This window comes from Larus michahellis, chromosome 10 (genome assembly GCF_964199755.1).
Source record: "Larus michahellis chromosome 10, bLarMic1.1, whole genome shotgun sequence".
NCBI classification, from domain to species: Eukaryota; Metazoa; Chordata; class Aves; order Charadriiformes; family Laridae; genus Larus; species Larus michahellis.
The window spans coordinates 18,465,947-18,490,511 of NC_133905.1; the positions used below are offsets into that span (position 1 = coordinate 18,465,947).

The following is a 24,565-nucleotide window of genomic DNA, read 5'->3' on the forward strand; positions in this document are numbered from 1 at the left end:
TCCTTTAATTCTGTGGGAATTGTTTCTTATTTTTATTTTTTTTGTTTGTTTGCTTAAACTGCTCTGAAGATCGTGTCAGTAGTTTTCTTGTCCTTTGTATCGTGTTTGTGATTAGAGTAACTCAAGCTTTTTCAGAGAATATTCATAGTGTCATTGAGAGATGGAATTATCTTCATTTTAAAGGAGGGAAAGGGTTATAGGAAAAGTAGAAGGTTCTCATTTATTTAAGATGCTAATCTCATATTTTATTTTTAACTATACCTGTGTCTCCAAAGTACATGCCAGGTGATTTCTAGCTGAAATTTTTTGGATTAAACTTTAAAAACTCCCCTGTCCCTTTGAGGCAGAAAACCTGCCAAGTCTGTGGAACTTCAGTGTGCTGATTAAAATTCGACATAGTTGTAAGTAACTGAAAACGCATCTACTAATCAGAGATGTTAAGCAACTTTAATGGAGTTTGCTAGCAGTCATGCCTGTAATGCATGTCAGAGGCTATTATTGCTATTTTGAATGAATCATTTAGGCAACAGAGGTCATAACTTAATTTGCAATTGTCTACATAAGTATGCAGAACACGGGAACTACCTATTAACTACTTCTGCGTTGTAATATCTTTTTACTGTCTCATCATTCAAAAATGTATTTTCAAAGGAAGAGGAGCAATCTGAAAGAAGTGTGTGCTCATATAGGTTAAACTCCTTGTCTTCAGATGCATCTTGATCTTTTTGATGCCACGCTGAAATATTTACATGATATTCAAATAATGCATGTGGAATAGACACAATCAAGTAAAGTTGCTCAGTGTTTTCTGAGAAGGCACCATCCTTCAGCTTCCTGGCAAAAGAGGAACTACTGTTTGGAAATAAGCCAGTGATGCATCTAATGAAATTCCATAGCTCAAATAACGATTAGCACTCAGTGAAGATTAAAAAAAAATAAATACTGTAAATATCTGGTTTGTTACTTTTTTTTTTGTTCCTTATGAAACAAAAAGCCCCTGGCTACCATCCAAAAAAGATGGGGGGGGGGGGGGGGGGGGAGAAAAAAAGGCCTTGACTAATGTCTTGAAATGGAGCATTTATGAAAGAAAAAGATCAGCTGAAAGACTTGCTGCTGAAGTTAGCTTGTCCGTGCAGAATTCTTGCATGAGCAACAGACTACAAATGTAACAAGAATGACTGTAGCTCTGTTCATGATATTTCTGACATCCTCCACAAAATCCTCAATGTCACTAAGTTTTATTCTAATAATTTCCCCCCCCCGCCCCGAAATGTGTTTTCATTGGCACAGCATTGTGAGACATCAAAATGCTGGGCTCTGAAAAATCTAAACTTACCCTTGCCTCAGCAAATGGCACAATCCTCCATGGGAGTACTGTGAACCTTGGAATTTAAGCTTTTCTCTTAAAAATCTAGTCCTATGGGTTGCATATGAAAAGTGTTCAGCATAAAGACGGTGTCAACTAAGTTACTTAAATCAGCTTCAAGCTCCAGAAGGGTCAAGTCATTGTAGAACTATTTGGGCCACAGCAAAAGCAATCTGCTGGTTTGGTTATATTATATTATTATTCTACTGATCTTTTTAAATCTTAGTTTATTTTCTCCTGCTTAGAAATGCTTCTAGAAGCCACAAGTGTGGGTTTTAGAGCTTGGGAAAGAACCCAGACAGCAAGGCTGGACAAGGAAAAGTCCCATGAATAGCCTTTTGCAGCCAGGAAGATGAGTGATGAAGGGTAAAGATAAACTTCTCGTTGCTTTGAACAAAGACGAAGAATAAAACAAAAACAAAGCACCTCCTTTGTTTCTGCAGCTGGGATTTATGTAGGGCTCGAAGGCTGCAGACAGGCTGCCTAGTTGTCCTTGGTGAAGTTTGTAGCTGCCCAGAGCAGCAGACTGCTAGGGGTATCAACACAGACGTGGTTTGGTGCCTACTGTGCATGTGTCAGAGCACAATAAAGTCAGCCTGAGTGGTATCAAAAAGGTCGTACTGGTGGCAAAACAGCCCCAACCCCTGGGGACTCTCCTTGTCTCTGTAGCCCAGGACTCCTCCTTTCCTTCATCTCTCTTAGTGCAGCAGGAATTGCCCATCACTTCAGTCCCTAAGCTCAAAGGCAATACAACTTGATTTTGCTGAACCTGCTGAGGAGCTGGAATTTTAGTCAGGGCTCTTGTATCCATCATATCCATTCCTGACATGTGTTCTTCCTCCTAAGAAGACACATATATATTTAGGAGCTCAACTGAAGCAGCTAGTTGTGGTCCCTGGACTGCGTTTTGACAGGAATGCTGCTACCTCAAAGGCGTATGAGAAGTGAAGTTGGTGATATCTTAAGGTCCAAACACTGACGTGGAAGCTATTTATTCCTTTAAATTGTGGAGCACTTGATTCATGAATTGTAGCACAATTTTTAATTTTTTTTTTCCAGACTACTTAATTCTTTGGTCTTGGAACTAGGAATTATCAGGTATATATCAGTATCATATCAGTCCACTCATGGTGTTGTTGCTACTTGTTCTTTACTATATTGCTTTAATAAACTGTGTTCCCGTGTACTTCCATAGCTTGCTTGAGCAGGAATATTTATGTCTGTAAGCTATGGCAAAAGGAATGATTAAACCCAGAAGTGATAGGAGCTAACTGAGGTGTGATAAGAGGAAAATAATTTTTCTAAGCATACTTAATAATGGCTTGTCAGTTGAAAAAGATACACAGACTAAAATCTCTGATCATCCAGACCTCACAAGCTACACTCTGCTAGATTGTTGGGATGGAAAAATCTTCAAATGTGCTGTCCGTATCCCAAAATCCAGCCCATCAAGGTCTGTCTCTGAAATGATTAAGACGTATTGTTTGGTGAAAGCTAGTAACAAAAGTAATAATTTTGAAGTTGTTCTGTACCTTTCTCCCCTACCTGTAGCTTTTTTCTTTCCCCCCCTGCTATATGCAGTTGTCATGCAGTTTTCTAAGCTGTTTTATTGCTTTTGGCTTTCAAATATGTTTGAGTCATTCGTTATGCATCGCCATCTCTCCTCTTTGCCCTGTGGGTTTGGCTCTGTGGGTCCAAAACATTTATTTCACCTACTGGATACCAATGAGGAAACAATCTTGCGTTCTTAAGTAACTCTGGTTACCTCTATTAGGTGATCTTAGGTCATATTTTGCATATACTGTTGGCCCTCAATGTAATGTTTGAGCATCTCTCTCCTGTTAGATGCTTAAACGTTATTTATGGAGTGTTTATGAATTTACAGGCAGAGTGTCTGGGAATGTTTGGTGTGTTCCCATAGAGCCAAACTGTATTTTGTCAGCTGGTTAATGCCACAAAGCCTCCAGTGGCTACTGCTCTCTAGATGCGATTTCTCCACCAGTTAGATGACTTATGATAGTTGTTCTGCACACATGGCTGTGATCGACAATCTGTCTTTTAAAATATGGGCTCCTCCATGTAACTATTGTTCGTGGGATTGTTTCAGCCCAAGTAATTCTTCTTTAATTTCTAAATATGACCATAAATACAGCTCTTTGTTCCAAGTTGAGATGAAAGTTGGTGTTAATAAATTCTGGATTTAATATTACAGTTTGTATTGCCAGTCTTCATAATTAAAGCATGTTGGCAAGTATGTATATCTTGTTTTATTAGACCAAACTAAGGAACAGAGAAGTTAAAGGGTTTTGCAATGTCAGACTCGAAGGAAAACAGTACAGTTCAACTTGGGACCTTGTCTCCTTTTATGGACGCTAGCCCCCCTCTCTGTAGTAGCAGAAGTAACTGATTGCTGCTTTGTAATCTAACCTCTCCCTGTTCTTGTTTATTTTTAGATGTGAAAATGAGGTTTTAGTCATTGTTTGTAGTGAGTCCAACGAATGTTGAAACCTGAACAAATGCTACTCTTACTTGTTTCCTATTTGAGACATGTCTGCTGAAACTAAGGCGAGTTAGGCATTTGTACCAGGATGAAAAGCGAAGGCCCTTAGCTGTCGTGTTCTTCGATATAGAGGATCTGGATGAAGTGATGTGAAACTTCTATCAAAATAATTCCTCTCTTGCATGTAAGGAAATGGATAAAAGAATGACCATGTTTTAAGCCTGATCTTGCTGTTTGTTTGTTCTGAATATAGACTGTCTTTGGCTACTTTCTAGTCAGGTAGCTGAGTAGATAACGTAAGAAACTCTTGCTGAAATGTACTTTACTAATGCTGGTTAATACACCAGGAAGATAATATCATAAAATACGTTTATCTTTATATTTTAAGTTCTCTTTTTCCACTTCCCTGGGTATTTGCATACTCCATCAGTCCTTATATTTAGCTGGTTTTCCTTAGAGTTATTTATTGTGACGGTACTGGTAGGGGAAGCTGGGGGTTTTGTGGGGGTAGCTTTTTTTTTAGGATAAATAGGTTTTACTTAACACTGTGTGGAGTGTAAACTGTGGACTTGTCAATTAAGGTGCTCTTAACATCTACATCAAGCCTCCCTATATTCTTGGCATCCAAAACTAACATGCAGTTATGTCCATCTGCCCTTCAGCTCTTCAACAGCTTGTCCTTTTGGTTGGTTCCACCATCCAGCCACCCACCGAGCCCATATACAGCTCCTTACCATCGTTCCGTGCTTCACGGAATCACGTTGTACATGATTTTTCTTAGGAAACATTTGGAGCCACAGTAGTTACCAACAAGATTATTGCAAAGGGCTTTTCAGGGATTTGCATTTAGAACCTATGAAAGAAATTGAAGTGGACCTAGTGTGTGCATTTGGTATGATACCATATTAAAAATAATATTGCAGTAACTTGTGCTGTATTTTGCTGGCTGCTATAGAGTTTTAAATAATCCTTAGAGTATGGAATTTACATACTAAGCTCTAAATATCGTAAATAACTCTTGGTAGGAAGATTTTGTTACTTTTGCCATAATAATAAAATCACTTTCGGTTTTCAGGCCATTTGGAATAAATGTGTTGCAGGGCCCTTGAAAGGAACACCTTTTGAAAAAAACACGTCTATTATTCTTGCTTATAATTTTATAAATGTGTATCTCAAAGATGAGAAACAGTCTATAAACTGCTTGAAATGCCTCTTGGAAATTAAGTTTGCCGATTTTGATTCAAATCTGAAAAAGGGTTTTGAAAGAGGGTTTTGGAACTTTTAATAAGTATTTGTAATGGCAGATTACCTGTCCCTGCAGTTCTGAGCGATACACTTACTCAGCACTCTTGGCCCTTGGCTTATGAGTAAGTGAGGAAGTTGGGAGTTTCTGCAAGAATGACTCACATCGAGGAGCAATCCTAATGCTCTTCTCCCCTGTCTGATCATGGAAGCAAATTAATTAACCTGTGTGCGTAACGCATCTTCCCAAAATTGCAGAAGGACTGTTGATTCCGCTTCCTGTAGGAGACAGGATGAGAAACTGTGAATGAAAGTTCAGTAACACATTGCCTCAAAAGTGGGTAGAATTGTTGTTAGGAACCTGTAACTGGCCATCCTGACACCTTGCTCAAAGCATAATATTGATTCTTCCCGTTGATTGTTTTTGAAAGAAATAGTAAAATTCTGACTTGTAAGGCTTTAGAGCATAATCCTTAGATATGATGACATCTTGCTACTACTGGACAAGCCTTTCCCAATCCATTTGGTCAGGCTCGTTTTCCAGTAGGTAGATGGTGACAGTAACCGGGAATAGAATCATAGAATCATAGAATTGTTGAGGTTGGAAGGGACCTTTAAGATCATCGAGTCCAACCTTTAGCCTACCCTGACAAGAGCCACTTCTAAACCATGTCCCTCAGTGCCCCATCTACCCTTTTTTTAAACACCTCCAGGGATGGTGAATCCACCACCTCCCTGGGCAGCCTCTTCCAATGTTTAATAACCCTTTCAGTGAAAAAATGTCTCCTAATATCTAATCTAAACCTCCCCTGACGTAACTTGAACCCGTTTCCCCTCGTCCTATCACTTGTCACCAGGGAGAAGAGGTCAGCCCCCATCTCTCTACAACCTCCTTTCAGGTAGTTGTAGAGGGTGATAAGGTCTCCCCTCAGCCTCCTCTTCTCCAGGCTAAACAACCCCAGCTCCCTCAGTCGTTCTTCATAAGGTTTGTCCTCCAGGCCCCTCACCAGCTTTGTAGCCCTTCTCTGGACACGCTCCAACACCTCAATGTCCCTCTTGTAGCGAGGGGCCCAAAACTGAACGCAGTACTCGAGGTGGGGCCTCACCAGTGCCGAATGGATGCTTGGAGGTCAGCAGTGAATGGTCACAAGCGTGAACCTCGTTCTTCTGACTCTGGTGCCAAGATCATAAAGGTAATACTGTGTTCCACTCAGCTCTCAGCCTGTGCAAGCATCTGAAATAACCATTTCTTTGTGTAACTGTTGCAACTTCACTGGATGCTACAAGAATTTTAACAGTATCTTTTAACCTTGCTGCTGCAAATTGTGTAGAGCATCTCGCTATTTTCTGTTCGGAGAGCAGAAATTAATGTTTCCTTTGTATAGCATACTGAAGGTTTATTTTGAATTAACCAAGAGCCCTAAAATATTTACTGACAAGAAAAAAACAAGCTGAATAGTGTTTTCTCTTCTGTGGACAGAGTTTTGTTGTACTTGCTTATCCTAAATTCCAACATGGCGTTGGAAGCTATGAACAGTGACTGTGGAAACAGCTCTACCTTAGTATTGTTCAAGTTTCATAAGGTGCTTTTGTATTCTGCAACAGTACGAGATGAATGCTTGAAATTCTTCTACTTTCATTTTTTTGTTCAAAAGCTTAAAACTCTAGAATGTCCCAGATCTACGTTAAAGGTGGGTGAAGAGCCTATTTCTTGGGCAGTACCTGCACTATGTATCATAGTGCACCAGAACAGGACTAAATACTTGAGGTATTTTTTACTTGTTGTATTTGAGTCTTTTAGAGCTGACAACCTTGCGAATTTTTAACAAAGTCTGGAATAACTAGGCACTTAAACTCTTGTAACTCATAATGCCCCAATTTATACAAGTCTACTGATGTTTATCTACGATGTGCTGAGCCTTTGAATCAACGTTAAGCATTTTGAGAAAGGTCAATATACAAATCCAGTTTGCTGTGTGATTAATACAGTGCATTAACGTCAGCTGATAAGAATATAATTGGCATAATTTTTTAAAGGAACTATTTTCAATTTCTCTTAATTTGTTTATGCTGGTTTGGTGTCTGTCTATCTGCCATTGTAAATGAATGCTATTGCTAGAAAAATGTGTTAGGATTATTTGCAAAGACAGGAAAGAATCTGTATTCATCATTTTTTCGTATTTCTTCCTTGAGAAGCACTTGATTTATTTTCTAAATATCCTTTTGTCCTATAAAGAATGGTAGAGCAGATGCAGGCTTTGTTCCAGAGGTCTCTGCATAGTTTTTGTGGGTAATGTCTGAAGATAGCAACACAGGGTTTATTCTCCATTTTTCTTTTCCAGTATTCCTCTGGAAAAGGAAATGAAAGCAGCTTCAACAGTTTGTATCATTTACTTGAGATGTGCAAGTTGTTACAATTTGCAAGTTTTTTTTATACCCTTGTATAATCCATAATCCTAACAAAATAAGGGAAATATTTCTATAAAACTGCTGAGCAAATACTGCGTGACACATAGTATTTCCGTCACTAATACTGGAAACTTTTTCCTCAGTTTCATTTACACAAGTAGATACGGAAATTCAATTTTGCCTTTTGTCCAGGGAGCTGTTATACGTATTTGTATATGTTTGGTAGTCAAGATTATATCAATTTTAATACATTCAACAAATATATATTGAATATCATGATTGACTTACACCAATATTTTTCTCATAACTTTTTAAAACTGCAAAAGCCCTAGACCTTCAGTGGAAAAAAATGCTAGTGTGGGGAGACAATTATGAAAATGATTCCTCTCCTCAGGATATCTGATCTTGGTGTATATGATATAAATTTGCATATTTTACCAATAACTGGTGTTTCTCAGTACACATATTAAATGAGCAGAGGACACTGACAGCTACAAGAGAATCATGTGCAGTTCTTTTCTCCCTTCACATTTCCGCAGATGAATTTGAAGTGCTGTTTTTTATAACTCTGACATTTTCTAACAGAAGTAGGTTTTGTAGCTTTATTTTCAGAGATGGATTTAGTTTTAGAACAGTTAAGAAAACTAATGCTCTCATTGGAAAACTGCATCTTCGACAAGGAGATACATTACAGGAGTGTAAAAATTATATTTACAAAACTACTTTTTAATTAAGGCTTTTCACAATACAAGCAAATACATGTTTCTATATAGCTGTGTTTCAGCTCTGAGTGAATATGAGGCGGAACGGGGTTGTATATTACAGGCTGGCAATGCAGCTGTCTGCAGCTCTTTCCCACAGAGTTGAAATCCGTTGGGCCAAAGGTGATTTAACTTTTGTTTACTCAATACAGGGACTCTCAAATTATCCATGATGTGGACTAACTTCTCCTAAGAAGTGGGTTACGGGCATCTACTTACCTCTTTAGAGTTGTGTGAATTGCCTCTCAGTCCTGGTCACATAACATGTCTGTGGGTTCAGCAGTAATTGCTAACATGGAAAAAGCAGTATTAGAACAGGATTTATGTACTTAAAGTGCTGTAGTGGAAGCAAATATCCAGACCTGGGGGGAAAAGCCAGCATCCTGTGGCCTGCGGAGTGCTGAGTGCTGTAAACTGTATGGCAGAAAAGAGTCTTTTGGGCTGACTTGTGCTGGGGATGTGGCTTGTTGTAAATAACAGGAGAGCTTCTTGCCAGCACCCACTACTCGCTGGTTTGAGCCGCGTCGATGTGCGAGACAGAGGATATGGCCGCTGCTGCGTGGAAGTGAAAGGTATTTCAGACACACAAAATGCTGGGGCAATTAAGCAAGCTGTGATTAAGCAAGCTGCATAGTAAACAGTATGAAAGAGCTGCTTGGCATTCAAGGAGGGAAAGAATCAAGGGAGTGTGGATAGAGCTAATACACAGAGGAAAGATTTGGAGGCAGGACCGGGCAGACCATTAAGGGTAAATCTATTCAAACAAATTACACCATGTGGAAAGAGAATTTCCCACTCGGCTGCCTGGGGACATGCAGTTTTTCCATGCTGATAGTTAAGAAAGGGATCTTCTCTAATTGCAAGTGGGAACATTTCCATTTGGAACTATTAGGAGCATTTTGGTTCCTGTGCTTCACTCACTTGCTGTCCGTTACCTGCACGCCCCTTTTAAAAATACAATTGCCCTGTAAAGAGTGGGAATAGCATTCCATGTACCATGTATGCTGCTGCCTTGGGGGCATTGTGATTTACAGCTATTTGGTTTTCCTCATCAGTTTTTCTGTGCCAGTAGCAGCCACACACCATCCTTTTTAACTTAATGATCTAACAGAAAAAGCACATCCTAATGATATGCTTCCCAACCGTGACATGGTACAGGAGGTACTATTTAGTGATAGAAGTTTGTGATCTTCTGTCAGAAGATTGCTCTAGAAATTATCATAAAGAAGCACTTTTATGTCAAAAGAACATGAGCAGCAAAAAGAAATAATTGGAAGGTGCAGGGAAAGTAACCAAGACCTTAATTCATTTATCCATTTAGTGATGGAGGAAATGATAGGCCATAATGAGCCAGGAAAGCTTGTCTGTAGGAAAATCATTGAATACTCCGTTGCTTCTGTGGGCCAGCTGGGACATGAGAGCACAGCTGTAATTAGTTTGTGTTCAGTTACTTTTTTGGGTAATCTATAGGTACCCTTGTGAGTCAGTTCTGTATGTCTTTTCTCCCTGAAAGTATTTTTTTAGACAAGTAATTAAGTTTCTGTCTTGTTTATCATTATGTATCATAATGTTTATCATTATGTTAGACTCAATAAAGTAACAAAACAGATGCTGACTTGCAGTGTTGTTAAGTGAAGTTCTTGGGTATTTGTTTTGTATTTCTCTGTGTGTGTAATGTTTTGCATATGCAAATGAAACATCTAATTTAAGTGCTTCTCCAGTTTTCAGTAGGTTGAGCACTGCAGTGGAAGCTGGAAAATGTCATGACAGACAATACATATCTAACAATTTCATCTTCCAGAAATTTGGGGCTTTCAAGTTGTTGGAACAGCATTTCTAGAAGGTCACCAGAGGGTGTTCTTGACAGCACCCTCACTTTATACTCTCTCAAAACCCCAAAGAGTTAAGCATATCCTGCCATAGCTATCTCTACAAATAAAATTCTGGCTCATCTAAAGCTCTAGGGATTTTTGTGTAGTTTTTTCTTTCTTGTTTACTGTGTTATGTCCCAGACATGTCAATGCTTCAAGGCTTTCTTCCCCAGTAAGGGTACTAAAATGATATGTTTTTATTCATTTAGTGGAAAATCACTTAATATGACTATTAGCAGACACGTATCATAGTGTTTAGATGAAGATGGCATCCCTGTGATTACAGGGTGTACAGTTTATATGTTTAAACTACAAAATTCAGGAAAAGGTAAAAAAATAAAGGTTTGTTGGTAACTTCTTATCTGGAGGATTAAAAAGGAAGGCATTAAAAATGGTATTAAATAGTACATCTCAACCTGAATTTACATTACAACTTGTACTGTAAACTCCGTGCTACCTTTAAATAACCCAAATTTCTCTTAAGATTCCTCTATGCTCTAATTCAACTTGCTGTTAATGAGCTGTGTCTGTTTCTTCTATGGTTTTGGGAATGCCAGGTGTACTGTAGAGCTTTAAATGTTCATTTCCTTTAGAAAGCGATTCAGAGGGGAGGGGGCAGTTAAAAATAATTTGTGGTTCCATTTTCTTATCTGTTTTTGGAAAGCTAAGCCTGAACTTTGAAATTGCAGCAGGAGCAAATGCTTTTAATTAAAAATAAATTTCAGTTACGTTTGCTTCTTTCCAATTTCTGCTGCGGCCATTCATCATTTAGCATCATCCTATACGCCCCTCGGTGTCACTCAGTTGTGCTTATTTCATCTCTTCATTGCCAAAATGAGAGATGCTTTCACGGGTAGTGATGTATGTATCCATGTGTGGCTTCACTCTTTATTTTCACTTATTAAACCACAGAAAAGGTCATGATTAAGTTGACTTTTATCGGTTATTTGTATTTGTTTTGTCGTTTTTGGCCTTCACATTCTAGGTAATAAAAAAACAAGCTAAAACAAAAACCCGGGATAAGAGGATGATTCCTGCCTACCCTGAGCAGCCTTTAAGTACCAGGAAATAGCAAGGAGGAGGAGCGTTGTGCCCAGCAAGGCAGATTCAGCCCATCTTGCTGTCTCATCTCTGACTGAAGTGACTAAGTATGTTTATGGCCCTCAGGGAAAACAATGGTTTCTCAAACAAACCCCAGTAATGCCAGATGCATTTAGGAGGGAGGACAGGATCTATCCCTACAACTTAATACACAGTTAATGAGTAAAACTTTTGGTTCGCGAATCTTGCACCTTTTTACTTTAAAAGCCTTGATCAAAATCATGCATCTGTGAACCGAATTGTGTTTCCTCTGACAAGGTTATCTGAGCAGCACATTTCCAGTGTGTATGAATGATGATACGGTTCTCTCAGCTAATGAATATTCTGGCTTTCCAGATACTTGGAGGATTAGATCAGAGTGCTGGAGGTAATACAAATTTCTGGCTCGGAGGCTTGTGCTCTGTGAGAGGCACTTAGACTGCACAATCTGCTGATGTTTTCAAGAGGGCAAAGTAAAATTGTTCTCTAATTGGAATGTTTTAGAAGGCATGTTTTGTATTTCTGTTGAATGCCCAGTTTCTCTGTTTCCGTTTTTTGCTTCTTCGTTGTTTGTATAAAGACATTAACCCAGTACATTTGAAATAAGACAGATTTCCTTTTTCTCTTACTGTAATCGACATAGTGTCTTTGGTGTGTGGCTGTTTCAGTGTTAAGGGGAAAAAGATTTTCCTCTTCACTGGAAAGTGAAAACAAACAAAGAAACACAAAATTCCAGTGTTTTAAAAATAAAGGTGATGTATATTGGGTTGTAAAAGTTTAGCTGAAGTGTTGTCATGTTGTTTTTTGTTTGGTTTGAAAAAATGGTGTTGGCATTTTGTGTTATTCCCTCTGGGAGATATATCTCAATATCCAGGAAACATATAATTGTGCAGAAAATAAGCAGCTTAGTGTGCGTAATTATAAATCAGAGAGAAAATCTTGAATGTTATACCAAATCCTAGATCAAAATACTCAGCAAGAGTGAGGATGGCACTGAAGGATGGGCTTGGTGTGTATCTCCTCCATTAAAGGATGCTAATGGAATATGCCTGATTTTGGATCCCTGCCCACTTGATTATGGTGATACCTAAACAGATACTGTACACAATATTGGATTTTCTTTGGCTATTTTCCTTTGGTTTGGTACTTCTGAAAGCTGTATGAGTAGCTCAGCTTTTCCAGTGCACTGGTTGTGACAAAAATAATCTATGAACCGTCTTGCAGAACGGCATGCTTCCTTTGGAGAACTCGTATTCACGTGGTAAACTTGATGTGCAGTTTTGCAATTTAGTCGTGCTGACTTAATACTGGCAAATTCCTTGAACATTGTTGAGGAAGTGGTAGTCGAGAGCTAGTCAGGGGCTCAGACTTGACAAAGGCATCCAGCGCGCTGTTCGGTGACATAGAGCCAGAACCTGTGTACGGCTTGGCCCCAGGGTGTATTATGGTAGGGAAGAAATAAAGCTTCATCCCTTTCACCTATTAGGTTTTTCCTCTCGCATGGAGGAGATTGTGTTATTTAATTGCAGGGAAAAAAGCCCTCTACTTACTCCCCATGTCAAAAAAAACCCCAACTTTCCGAATTAGTCCTAAATCATGCATGCGTAGAGAAAGAGCATGGTTTGCCTTCTATCTAATATTTTGGACATGCTCCCATTTCGTAATGTGACTTGATATTAATGAATTGCTCACTCACCTAGAGCTTCAGAAGGATCTGGCTAGCCAGCCAGATCCATTAATCCTTCCATGTTGTTGCAGTTGCTGCTTATCAAATGATATCAGCTTGCACTATCAGAAATAAAGAACGGTCTTTGGGCTTCAGGCTGTGTTTCTTCTCTTGCATGTTTTCAATGTGTGATGTTTGGGTTTGAAGTTAATGAAAAGGATTTATCTGCACTTTTGTTTCAGACTTGATTTTGGTAATGGTGCAAAACAGTGTGTCTGCAGTGCTTTCATCTACTGTTTAGGTCTATGCATTCAAAGAGGAAGGAGAACTTGGGAGGGTTTTGTTTTGTTTTGTTTTAAAAAAAAGTATCTAAATGGCTATTTCTTACACACCTCTAAAGAAAAAGCAGCTGATGGTGCTTCCCCCCTCTCCCCCCTAAGTAGTAGCTGTGGAATATTGAAAAAGCCAACTTTGTTGCTGCAAATGTTCTTTTTCCCTTTCCAAAAAAGGACATTCAGTGTAAAATTCTTTTTTTATCTTGCAGCATATGCTGCGTAACAGCCTGTCCTGCTGCCTATTTTGGAGTCCAAAATTTCCTCAATTTACTGATCTTTTAGTGTAAAACCCAGATCTGTTTTACTCAACGCATTTGAAACCGCTTTAAGAACAGTCAACTGTTGCTGCTGAGATTCATATGTTATCATATGCTCAAAAAAATTGGGCTGCACGTCTTCCAAAAAACCCCTTAAAATTAGGTCTGCTTTAGTTGTTGCTTGCCTGTTATCTGCGTTCCCCTCAAGCTTCTCAGGACTTTGCGCTGCCAAGATTGAAAGGAAAAGGTTCAGGAAAAGGTTTCTGATGCTCGTATTTTGAAAAGTTTCTTGTAATAATGATAGGGAAAGTATCAGTAATTTTTTTTGGCCTTGAGAGTGTTGGGGAAACATCAACAATTTATATGGCAGCCATAAATTCAGCCAGTTTGGGGACTGCTGAGCATGCAAAAAAGGCGTGGAAACTCGGCATTATCTGTGCTTCTGTCCGAGTGGGACGAAGCCAAGGAACATCTCTTGCTACATGGCTTATCTAGGTGGATTTTCTCCAGACTATTGCAACACAAACAGTGACAGATTTTATTATGTCATTGTTTCTGTTTCTAGCCTTGTCCTAACCCAACAAAAGCAGAAGTATCTGAAAGGAAATACTGGGGGGGGAAGAAGGAAATGGTAACTACATTTTTTCCGATCTAGGTTTGTGGGACTCTGTGAACTGTTCTACACGTACTATCTAAAAAGAACCAAAACACAAAGCAAACCCCCAAACTTACAGAATTTACGCTAGAATTTAGTATATAGAATTGTCATTTTGAAATTATGAACCAGAAAAAAATTTCATTTGGCAATAAATGTAACAGCAAGTAAATTGAATTGTGATGTAAAATGTCTTGTCATCTTTTCTCACTTTTCATAGTCCTGTTTATGTACTTAATATATACATATTATGTACATTATTTGTACATCTGTATGTACAGATGTAATTATTTAAAACATCTTATGAAGATACACTGTTTTAGAAATATTACTGCAGAAATTACCTTAATGGCTAAACCTAAGTGACAAATGGCTAAACCTAAATAAAGGCAAGAGTGATGCTGATGCAGGGGCAGTACTTTTGGAGAATTCTCCTTTTCCTGCAGGGACCTATGTGCAACGTGTGAGTCTAGGCCTCGTTTTTGGAGAACACTTTTCAAACCCTCCGTGGATTTTATGCTTTCAAAGCAGCACCTGCAGATAATGTTTTTTGCCATGTGTGGCAGCTGTGAGCATTCAGCATCATGATGTATAGTGATTTGGTGTTGGTTATGTTTTTCAGGCTTTACCCTGGATAGCAGTAGTGCTCAGGGAAGTCCAGCTGATAAAGAATGCTGCGGTGTATCTTCTTGACAAGGTTGATAACAGCAAATATGATAAGCCTGTTTTAAACTGACTTCCTTTTTAGACAGACTTCTTCCCACAGAGCATCAAATAGAGGCCAGGGCTTGCAACAGAACCTGCTAAAATTCTCTGCAGACTTAATTTTAGGCGTGCAATGTAGACAGTGGTTAGCAGCAAAGGGTATTGTTTCTTCTCTCTTGCAGAGGGGATTATTTTGATTGTCAACTGAAAGGACATCTGTGAAGGGAGTTCTTCAAGAACCATAGCCAACCTGTCTGCTTTGTGTGAGTTTTCCTGTAATGTAAGCGTAAAGCAGCATACCTGGGAACAAAAAAACCATAACGTCCACGTTAACAGTGTGCGCAGGTGAAGGATGCTAATCACACTCCCAGCATCTCTACTTGCAGGCTTTCCTGTATTCTTGCCAGGAAAGTAGCATAATCGCCTTTGTAGGCTGTACAAAAAGAGGAAGGAGGTCCTTGCTCTGCTTTTTGAAAGTGATGTGGGGGCAATAAGTTGGGCAATAGTTTGCGGCTGTCTTTCTTGAATGCCTTGTCCATTGTCAGAATGGAGGACAGGAAACCCATGTGTTAAAAAAAATAAATACCTGCAAGTTGGAAAAAATCTATATTTTTGCATCTTAAAAAAGAAAAAAGTTACTGCTGCATCTTTTCAGGGAAGAACACCAATTGGTCAGCTACAAGCGGTGCTGGCTACCAGAGTTGGTGTTCCTCAAAGCATTTGTTTCGACCTCGGAGGCAGCCTCGGCAAGGAGCTAAGCAGAAAGCAGTCATTTCATGCCGTCCCGAGCATTTCTGTGAGACAGTGTGGAAAAGCCGTGACCTGCGTGTGCAGCTTTACGTCCCCTTGCAAAATGTTTTCCTACTACAAGGAAATCAGCAGGGGAGTTTTCTCGTTTGTATTTCTCTTGGATATATAGTCCCATACCAGTGATGGAACAGTCTGCGCTCTGGGGCCATTAGTTTTTTATGCTCTTCAGTGCTCAGTGGTTGGCCTGTATCAGCGTTTCCTCCAGATGATCCATTGCTTTGATGTTACTTCTCGCTTTGTGTAAAAGTCACAACCACCTCTTTGTTTCTGGGTTGCGTTAGGGGTGGCTTGCCCTCACTGTTTCGTACGAGGCAGAATTACAGCAACAGAGGAACCCTGACAAGTTGCAGCGTGAGTCCCTGGTAGCTGCTGTGTGCTGGTGGGAGGGCAGAAGCCACAGAATTTAGCCTTTGTCCCTTGTGTTTGCGTGAAGAAGATTTTTAATCTAACGAGAATTTAGTGCTAGCAAATCTTGTGAAAATTCTCCTTGGAATAGTTCTTTCATTTATTTTGAAGATTTCTTTAAAACTGCATGTTACAAACACGTCCATGTACAAACTGAATATTTTTTCATCCAGCAGATGTTGACATTTGATGATGTGAAGATGTTTTAATTTTTCCCCCCTCTCGCTCCATGCGTATTAGAGTTGGTAGTAATATGGTTGATTTTCTTTCCATATTAGATAGTCAAAAGCTCTCAATTTTAAAGCTTCATGGAAATTACTATGGATTTTGCAGAATCTATCCCAGAATAGCACAGAACGTGGTTTTAGCTCGCAATAGTGCAGATGAGGGATCCTTGACAAAACAAATGTTGTGGTGGACAGCATTCAATGGTGTACTCGTGGCCATCACCGTGTACTTCATATAGAATAATGTTACTGGCAGATTTTGCCCCTAGCTTTTTTTTCAGATTGCACATGACTTTGAGACTGTTTGAGATATTGAACCTGTAATTTAGACTTGCAGTATTTTCGGAGTTCGCATCTCAGTTTTTCCACCATTTGGTTTGGATAAAATCACACCCTTTAGGGAAAAGAGTTTGGCTTTAATTCTTCATAGCAGCAATGCAGATCGCATGAGTAGATTGTAAAAATCCTCAATTCCTATCTGGTGTTTTATAGCAGTTTCAGTTCTTGACAGATACAGCTCTTAAAACTAGAGTCAGCGCTTGTTCTGTCACTTCTGAAATAGTCATGGAGACTAGAGAGGGACTCTTCTCTAAAATGCAACAAGCAAAACATATGTATTGCTTTTGATGTTTTTGCTTTTCAAATGTGACAAAACTTTGGAAGAGTGTGTTCAGCAGGGATTTTGAGAAACTGTTGAATTAAAATGGATCTCTTTCACTGAGTTTCACTGCCAAAACCAGATTTAGTGGGGTATGTTTTTGTTTACAGCAGTACAGCTGATACTTGTCAACTATCTCACTGCAGTATCTTAGCATAGACAAGGATTGGAAAATGTACCTGAGGAGCGAATCCAAATCCTCCTTTCTCACTTAACCTCCCTGTGTCACAGTGTAGTCTATCATGTATAGTGAGATTTTGCATGAAGCCACTTAAAGCAAAATGTATAAGGGTAGAGAAACTTGGCAGGAACAGGTAGTTTGTTACGTGAAAATAAGCTGTTGAGATTTTTTTTTTTAAGTTGTTGTTAAATGGAAAAGCAAAAAGATATCTTCTAGTTTCACAGTGACCTTGAACTGAGTGCATTTGAACATCATCAGAAATTCTGGGATATTGGTGTTTTCTCCTAACTGCTGAATTGCTTGAGTCTAGCATTTCTGAGTGACTATTTGCGATTGCGTGGAAGCCAAGTACAATGAAACTAAAAGAAATAACCATTTTCAAAAATAAGAAGCAGAGCTGAAAATGTGGCCTTCAAATGATTTGGCCATCAGAAATGAGGAAGACTGTGGGATTATTCAAAATGCATATGCATTGTACCTGTTTCTATTGTAGCTGTTAATTGGGAGTTAAAGAAGTAAATGTCAAAGCCTTGTATTCTCTTTCAGGACTGACATTGGCTCGAGTCAGATGGTCTGAGTCAAATCGTGCAATTGTTAGTTTAGCTTTGTCAGTGCTTTCCAATTTTTTGTTAGTGTAGTCCCAGACTTACTGGAAATTGTGACTTCTAGCTGGGCTGTCCCTTCCAGCCAGAATTATCCTGCAGTCCTGTGATTCTGTCAAATAAACTTTCCAGTGGGAGCTCCATACTGACCTTCCCAGCTTGTTTCTACCTATGGCCTAATTGGGTCTTAAAGCTGTTTCCCCAGAGGTGAATGATGATGAAATCTGGCTTCTTTTACATCCATATTGAGTAGTAACTGTATGTGATCCGGGGTTGGCAAGCCATGGAGCCAGTCACTTGAGGGTAGTTCCAAACATAGTGAGCACAAAGTCTCTTGAGCAACTAAAATGTGTTCCTCATTAAAACTCTTGATGAGCATTGTGTTTATGTTGCATTTGTGAAAGTGAGGTATCGGATGGTATTTGTTAATTTTTACAAAAGCTGTGTCTTTTTCTTTATTTGTCTCATCAAACGGTGCTCTAAACTGCAATAACCACTGGATTAGTGTGGAAGTTTGTTATTTTATTGCTAGTCTGGATGGCCATCTGCGTGAATGTGAATTGCAGTCGGCGCTTTCAGTTCTTCAGTGGGATAAGCCATGGTGTGACAAGTAATCCTAAACCCGCTTTCTAACTTTTGTGTTGCTCTACAGAAAAGAAAGTAGGGAAACAGTCAGTTAATAAAAACTAGCTCAATAAATGTTAGAGTCATAACATTTTTCCATTTATTGAGAACGGCCTCCACACAGGGAGATTGCATGATGTGCAAATAATGGTGTCAGGAGCTATATGCTGTCTTGCTGCAAAGCCTGTGATTTCACAGTCTTTTATCTAAATGGCTGTTCTGGGCCTTAAGAGGTGTAAAAGGAATGTTAATTGCTTCTCAGGTCGATGTCTTTACATTTTAAAAAAAAAAAAAAAAAATAGCAAGCATGTGGAGGATTGCTTGAAATGTTCTTCCTAGTGCTGCTTGACTGAGCTGGTTAACAATCTACAGTCAAAAGGCCAGCTCAGCCCAGTTTCAATTTTTTATTTTTTTTCATCATCTCTTCCTGTTACTTTGTTAACTCTTTTCTCCTAATCTGTCCTTCTGTGCATCCCCTGTACTCTGATTGTACTAGCATTCCCTTGCTAGCAACTGGCTGTTTTCTCTTACCCTTTGCATGGGTAACTTTTGCTTCACAAAACAATACTGACGTACAAGCTGCAGGGCTAACGCCATTGCTGAAGGTGCTGTGAATTGTAAACTGAAATCTGCTCTAAGTTCAGGAACTCTTGAGAATGAGGGAAGGCTATAGTGAAACACCAGTTTGCTGACTTAGAAATTACAGGTGGTTTGGATTCTTGTAATTCCTGACAGGTTAAACCAGGTGACACTGTAGTGCTGGAGTTTTTTCTGCCTCTTCCCTTTGCCTGGTATGTGCAGGTGTCGAGCCTCGCCGTTTGAATCATTGGCTCTGGGATGCCTCCTACGATTAGTCAGTGCCACCTGAAACCATTGCTTGAAGAGAAGTTGAGTGATATTATAGTTGTTTCAGTTTGGTGGTGGTATTTGGAATGTATGTTGTTTTCCACATCAAGTATGAAAAACAAAATGCACGCTTATCCAGTGAAATAACTAGGTTTCAGGAATTTCTGTAACTGTGTGTGTATCTAAGTGACAAATTAAGCGTGAACCAGTTACGCAGGTTGCTAATGTTGATCAAGTGCTCATATGCAGTGCAATTATTTGATCATGCTTAAGGACATGTTACCCTTACTGTATATCTGGTAGTACTTTTTCCTGCAGTGTCCAGAAATAGTATGTAGATTCAGTAGTTTCTCAGGTAATATTTAAAAATAAAATTTTAGTTTCTCAGATAATCTTTAAAAATAAAATTAACCAAAGGTATTCCTTTTGTCATTTGATTGCTTATTGAGGTGCCTAGAATTCTGTCTGGGAATTTTTGAGGCTGTGTAGCGATTAAAAAAGAAAATAACGTGTACCTAAAAAGCAACTAAATAATGTGAGCTTTGGATGATTTATTTTCCTCCTAATCCTCCTTCCTTGCATTTTAAGAGATACTGGGAAAGGAACACATAGAACAGACAAAACTCTTCTTCCTCCCTTTTTCCCCCCAACACACCCTTCACTCCAGGTGTGAAGAAAAAAAATGTTTAAAAAAACACCAAACAATCTGTCTATTAGTTTGTGAACTACTTATTTGATAAGAATGTTTATATACTTGTGTGTTAATGAATAGGGTCTCTGTTTAAAAACTGAGCAAGGTCTAAGTCAGAGGCATAACCACTTCTTACTTGTAACAGGGTATGGTTAAAAGGCTGTCTTAAATTCAGTCTTTGATTGTACATGTTACTTTTGTTTGTTTGTTTTTTTCAGTATGTACCAGTTTTAGTAAAGGCTCATGGTCTCAAAGGCACATTCTAGACTTGCGGACTTTAGGGGATGGAGTCTATCAGCTATGATGGCTGCTGAGAAACGTGTATCGCTTTCCCACAAGTCTCAGACCTGGTCTGTTACTCTCTGATTTTTCTGTACTTCTTTGCACTTAGGTTGTGTATCATTGTGAGCAATGGCCCCTTTCTTACGGATATCTTTCAACTCCTTTGAGCTGGGACCTGTGCAGAATCAAGGGGAACAACTACAGCCTTTCTGTGCTATCAAGATGAAGGAAGCACTGACTACAGGTGAGGTTACAAATGGTTATGCTTTTCTGAATATGAATAAGTTTTTGAGGAATACTGCAATCCCTCTTAGTCTATGAATGGTAATGCGTCCTGCTGTTCCTGTCATGCCAAGCACTTATACATGAGCTCTTCTTTCAGAGTGGGAGGAATAACAATGACTTTGGTCTCTATCCCCACCTTAAAACAAGACTTCTTTATTAGTGCTTTCTCGTACTGTGGCCAGAGCGCTCAGCACTCGGTAGGGTGAAGTCCAAGAGCTCTAGTTTCTTCCTTCACCACCTACACACAACTATTCACAAAATACGTGGTGAAGCAGCTGAAATGTCACTTTTGCATAGGTTAAGGTGAGCTATGAATTTTGCATGACAAAGGTTTGCAAATGTTAAATAAAGCATTCTTCTCCCCAGTTCTGCAAGTGACAGACTGCTCTTGCAGAAGCTCTGCAGGCGAGAGAGTGGTGTGGTGGAGTGACATGAAGAGGGATCTGAACTGCAGCAGGTTTCAGAAAACCATCCTCAAGCACAGAGTGTAAATGATCTCTACTGACTTTGAGGATAGGTATCAATGAGGAGTGTAGTTTGTTGTTTTTGTAGTAACTGAAGCATTTTGGCAGAATTATTTGTTTGGAATTACTTGCACCCAAGGTCTTGTTAGCACCTCCCTGTTCAGCAGCCTTCAAAGACCACTTCTTTATAGAAACTGGTCCAAAGGTTTATAATATTTTGTGGGGTTTAGCTAGAATGCATCCCTGCAGCCAAACAGGATGAGAGGGAATTGCTGTACTGGGTTAGACTGCAGTCATCTAATCCTGCATTTATGGCTTCACAAAACGTCAAGGAACGCAGGAAAGGGTGAATTTTCTTCTTCATCACAATATGATTGGGCTTTCCCCTTATTGCTGAGGTAAAAGCTGCATTTAGACTTCAAACAGAAGGTGCAGTGCCCCTTCCAGAAAATGTTGTCATCAAGCAAATGTGTTAAGCTCCAAAGAAGCAGTTTCCTAGTCTGTTGGGAGAACTTCTGAAGAAATGGTCTTGAAAGTGTTGCAGCTGCCTAAATGTGCACAGAGATGGAAGTGGTCTAAATAAATCCACTTTTTTTCCACCTATCTCCTTTTGAAAAGTAGAATTGTCCCAATGTTTCTCCTCTTTGCTTGCAAGTGTCTTTGAAGTACTGAAAAATAGGGGAGGAGGGTGCAGTGAACCTTGGAGCAGTGACCGATTGGGGTAATCAGGAAAAGAAGCTGATGCTCCCGTTATCAGTTTGACAAGATCTGGAATAACTTTTATTGGATTTGCATGCTGAAACATGATCAAGGAAAAGCTTATTGTATAGGAAGAAGACAAGCATTTGCCTAATGACTTGGCAACAAGCCAATTTGCAAACACATACAATTTTTTGAAGCCAGTAGCGTCACCAGAGAAACAAAGGAGGCCTGAATACAGGAGGGGTAAGAACAGTGGTGTTCTTAAAGCCTGTTCTTTGCTGACACTTAAGTGTTCATTTGCAGGCAGGCAGTGTGATCCATGACAAATCTTGATTAGTATGATTTTAATTACAAAAGCAGGCTGGAAGTTGTTGCCAGTAATTCTGATGACTTCTTTCAGTTTTATATAGGGTAAAAATGTATACGGTAACTGATCAAAGCAATTAATTGGCACGTGGGAGAGTCCTGTGAACAGACTGAAATAGTTCTCTCCCTCTCTAAGAATCCTACAGAGTATTACCAACTACTCTGTAAACTGCTGCTGCTTCTGCAAACACTGAATTCTTGTCAGAGGTTCTGCATTTCTCATAATCCCAAGGATGCCTCCTGAAGCGTGCCATTTTTGATGAAGGGGTCTGGCTTTAGCAATCCAAAAAATAGGCTAGTGTAAAAGCCTTGCTGTGCAGACAGCCTGCTTTTAATTCCCCCTCACTTTTATTGTCCGTCCTAATAACCTCTACATTGTGTTTTGTTTGAGCTTTCCCCATATATTTTCACCATAATTCCAAATTCTTCCATAGTTAAGAATACCAAGTGCAGGGCTCTGGAAGTAGGTTTGTGTTGCTAAGAATTTGAGTCTGTCTTTCTGCAGCGTTCCCCGAATTCAAGATAAAACCTTTTGACTGAGTAGAGGAGGAATGCTCAAGTTTGTGTTGAAATGGAGGAGGTCCTCAGGTGGCTGTTTCTGAGCATTTCAGAATGCCCTTTGGCAAGCAGGCTTAGGTCTGCTTGTCAAAGTTGTGATTTGTAGCGCTGTTGTTGGCAGGCATTCCCTAATAAAGAAGTACAAGGACGCTATTTGCTACTCTTGTTTGGATAGCTCAGCACAATTAAGCGGAGTGCGCTGAGCAAGTTAGTAATGAATGAACACAAACTTTGCCTCGAGTTTCCAGGAAGATTTTAAAATAATACGTATATAATTCTTCCTTTGTTGAAATGAATGTAAATTCTATTGCTAATTTTAAGCGACAGGCCACACCGCAGCTTCCTGGGGAAGGGTCCAACTATTTAATCTGCTTTGCCGTTGCCTTGCTATCGCAAGAACAGATTACACACTTAAGGGAAAAATGGATCATTCAGAGTTGGAGAGGCACTTGGAAAGCACTTTTATTGCAACAAATGATCTTGATAACTAGCAGAAGTTGTGCAGAATGTACAAAATTATACTCAGTTACCTGAGCACAAATGGGGAATAATGTGCTTGGCAGCAAATCACAGAGGAAAAACTGGGGAGGTGGCATCGCGTGCCAGAGTCGTGGTGAAGAGCTGGATGTTGTTTAGGAGGCAGTATCATTTCGGACGTGTTGATAAGACTGAGAGACCCAGATCTAGAAATATGCTAAGGCTTGTTACAGCTGTTTTCTGTGCTTGATTTAAGGACAGGAAGAAATTAGCTTAACTGGTAGCGGGAGAGAGTGAAGCTGCGTATTAGGAAAAATCCATCTAATGAGAATAGTGAAGCACTGTAAAGCTCCTAAGGAAGGAGTCTGAGGAGACACTCTTACGGGAGGCTGGCTAAATGTTACCAAAAAAATTAAGACATTTTTTGAGGTTCCTTCAGCCTTTTCCTTATTATTCAACTACACAAAGTCTGCATGTGCTACAGAGGACTGATAAGGCCTTGTAATATGCTTTAAAAAGTAGCAATTGTGGCAGAGACAGAGTACAATGCCAAGAAGAGTGACTTACGAATAGAAGTGATATGTTGGGATAACTTGGAAGTAGATTAATGAAATGTGGAGTTTTTCATCTCTCAGCCACCAGTTTCAATTTAAACTAGGTCAGTGTGAGATGTATCTTAATTTATCTTAGAGCAGCAGGTAGTCATATTAGGCGACACGTCATGGAGACTGATACCAGAAAGCAGCTGTGCGAATACTTGTTGTCAGGTTGACCGACTAAACCAGCTTCTGAATTCCAGAATGGGATTTGTCTCTCCTGGTCTCTGGCTGAACGTTATCACCTTCGCTTCCTTTGCATGCCCTGTTTGTCAGAGTGAGCTTTGCCTTCCAAGTCATGAATGTTTGAACTGAATATTTAAACTTTGTCCCAGCCACAGTACAAAAAGTAGTCAGTCTGCTTTTGGTTTCAGTACAAGGATTCTCTCTTTTTTGTTATTTTGTTGAGTTTAATTACTAGATCTACATTATTTGATTTTACAGTTTCTTTTTTTTTTTTTTTGCATGGTTTTCAGAGAGAGGAAAAACTCTAGTTCAGAAGAAACCTACCATGTATCCAGAATGGAAATCAACTTTTGACGCCCACATTTACGAAGGACGGGTGATTCAGATTGTTCTCATGAAAGCAGCAGAAGAGCCATTATCTGAAGTGACTGTAGGTGTGTCAGTCCTGGCGGAGCGATGCAAGAAAGGCAACGGCAAAGCAGAATTCTGGGTAAGGAAGAAGATTAATTCCTTAAACTTGCTGACCTGGTTACATTTCTTTCCAGCTGAATGGATACCTTATGCCTTTAAACTATGAGTGTTTGATCCCTTTAGCATGTGTGGCAGGGCTTGTAAGACAATTATTTTAGCAGCATTTTTGAAGGAGATAATGTACAATCAAAGTTCAAGAAATGGACAATAAAATCCAAGGCATTCGTGTATGAAATAATGGCCTATATCACATTGAATGCTTATTTCATAAAGCCTAGCAGTTTTTA

The 24,565-nt window shown here is 39.4% G+C and overlaps 1 protein-coding gene across 6 annotated transcripts in view; it reads left to right on the forward strand.

Moving 5' to 3' along the window:
• The window catches only part of PRKCD (protein kinase C delta), a 66,182-nt gene that overhangs the window by 16,957 nt on the left and 24,660 nt on the right, over nt 1–24,565 (forward strand). For all 6 annotated transcript variants that reach the window (XM_074602650.1, XM_074602654.1, XM_074602652.1 and 3 more), the window contains exons 2-3: nt 20,283–20,417; nt 24,098–24,297. In XM_074602650.1, the coding sequence (XP_074458751.1) occupies nt 20,303–20,417; nt 24,098–24,297 (315 nt within the window). In that variant the 5' untranslated portion in view covers nt 20,283–20,302. The remainder of the gene's footprint in view (nt 1–20,282; nt 20,418–24,097; nt 24,298–24,565) is intronic.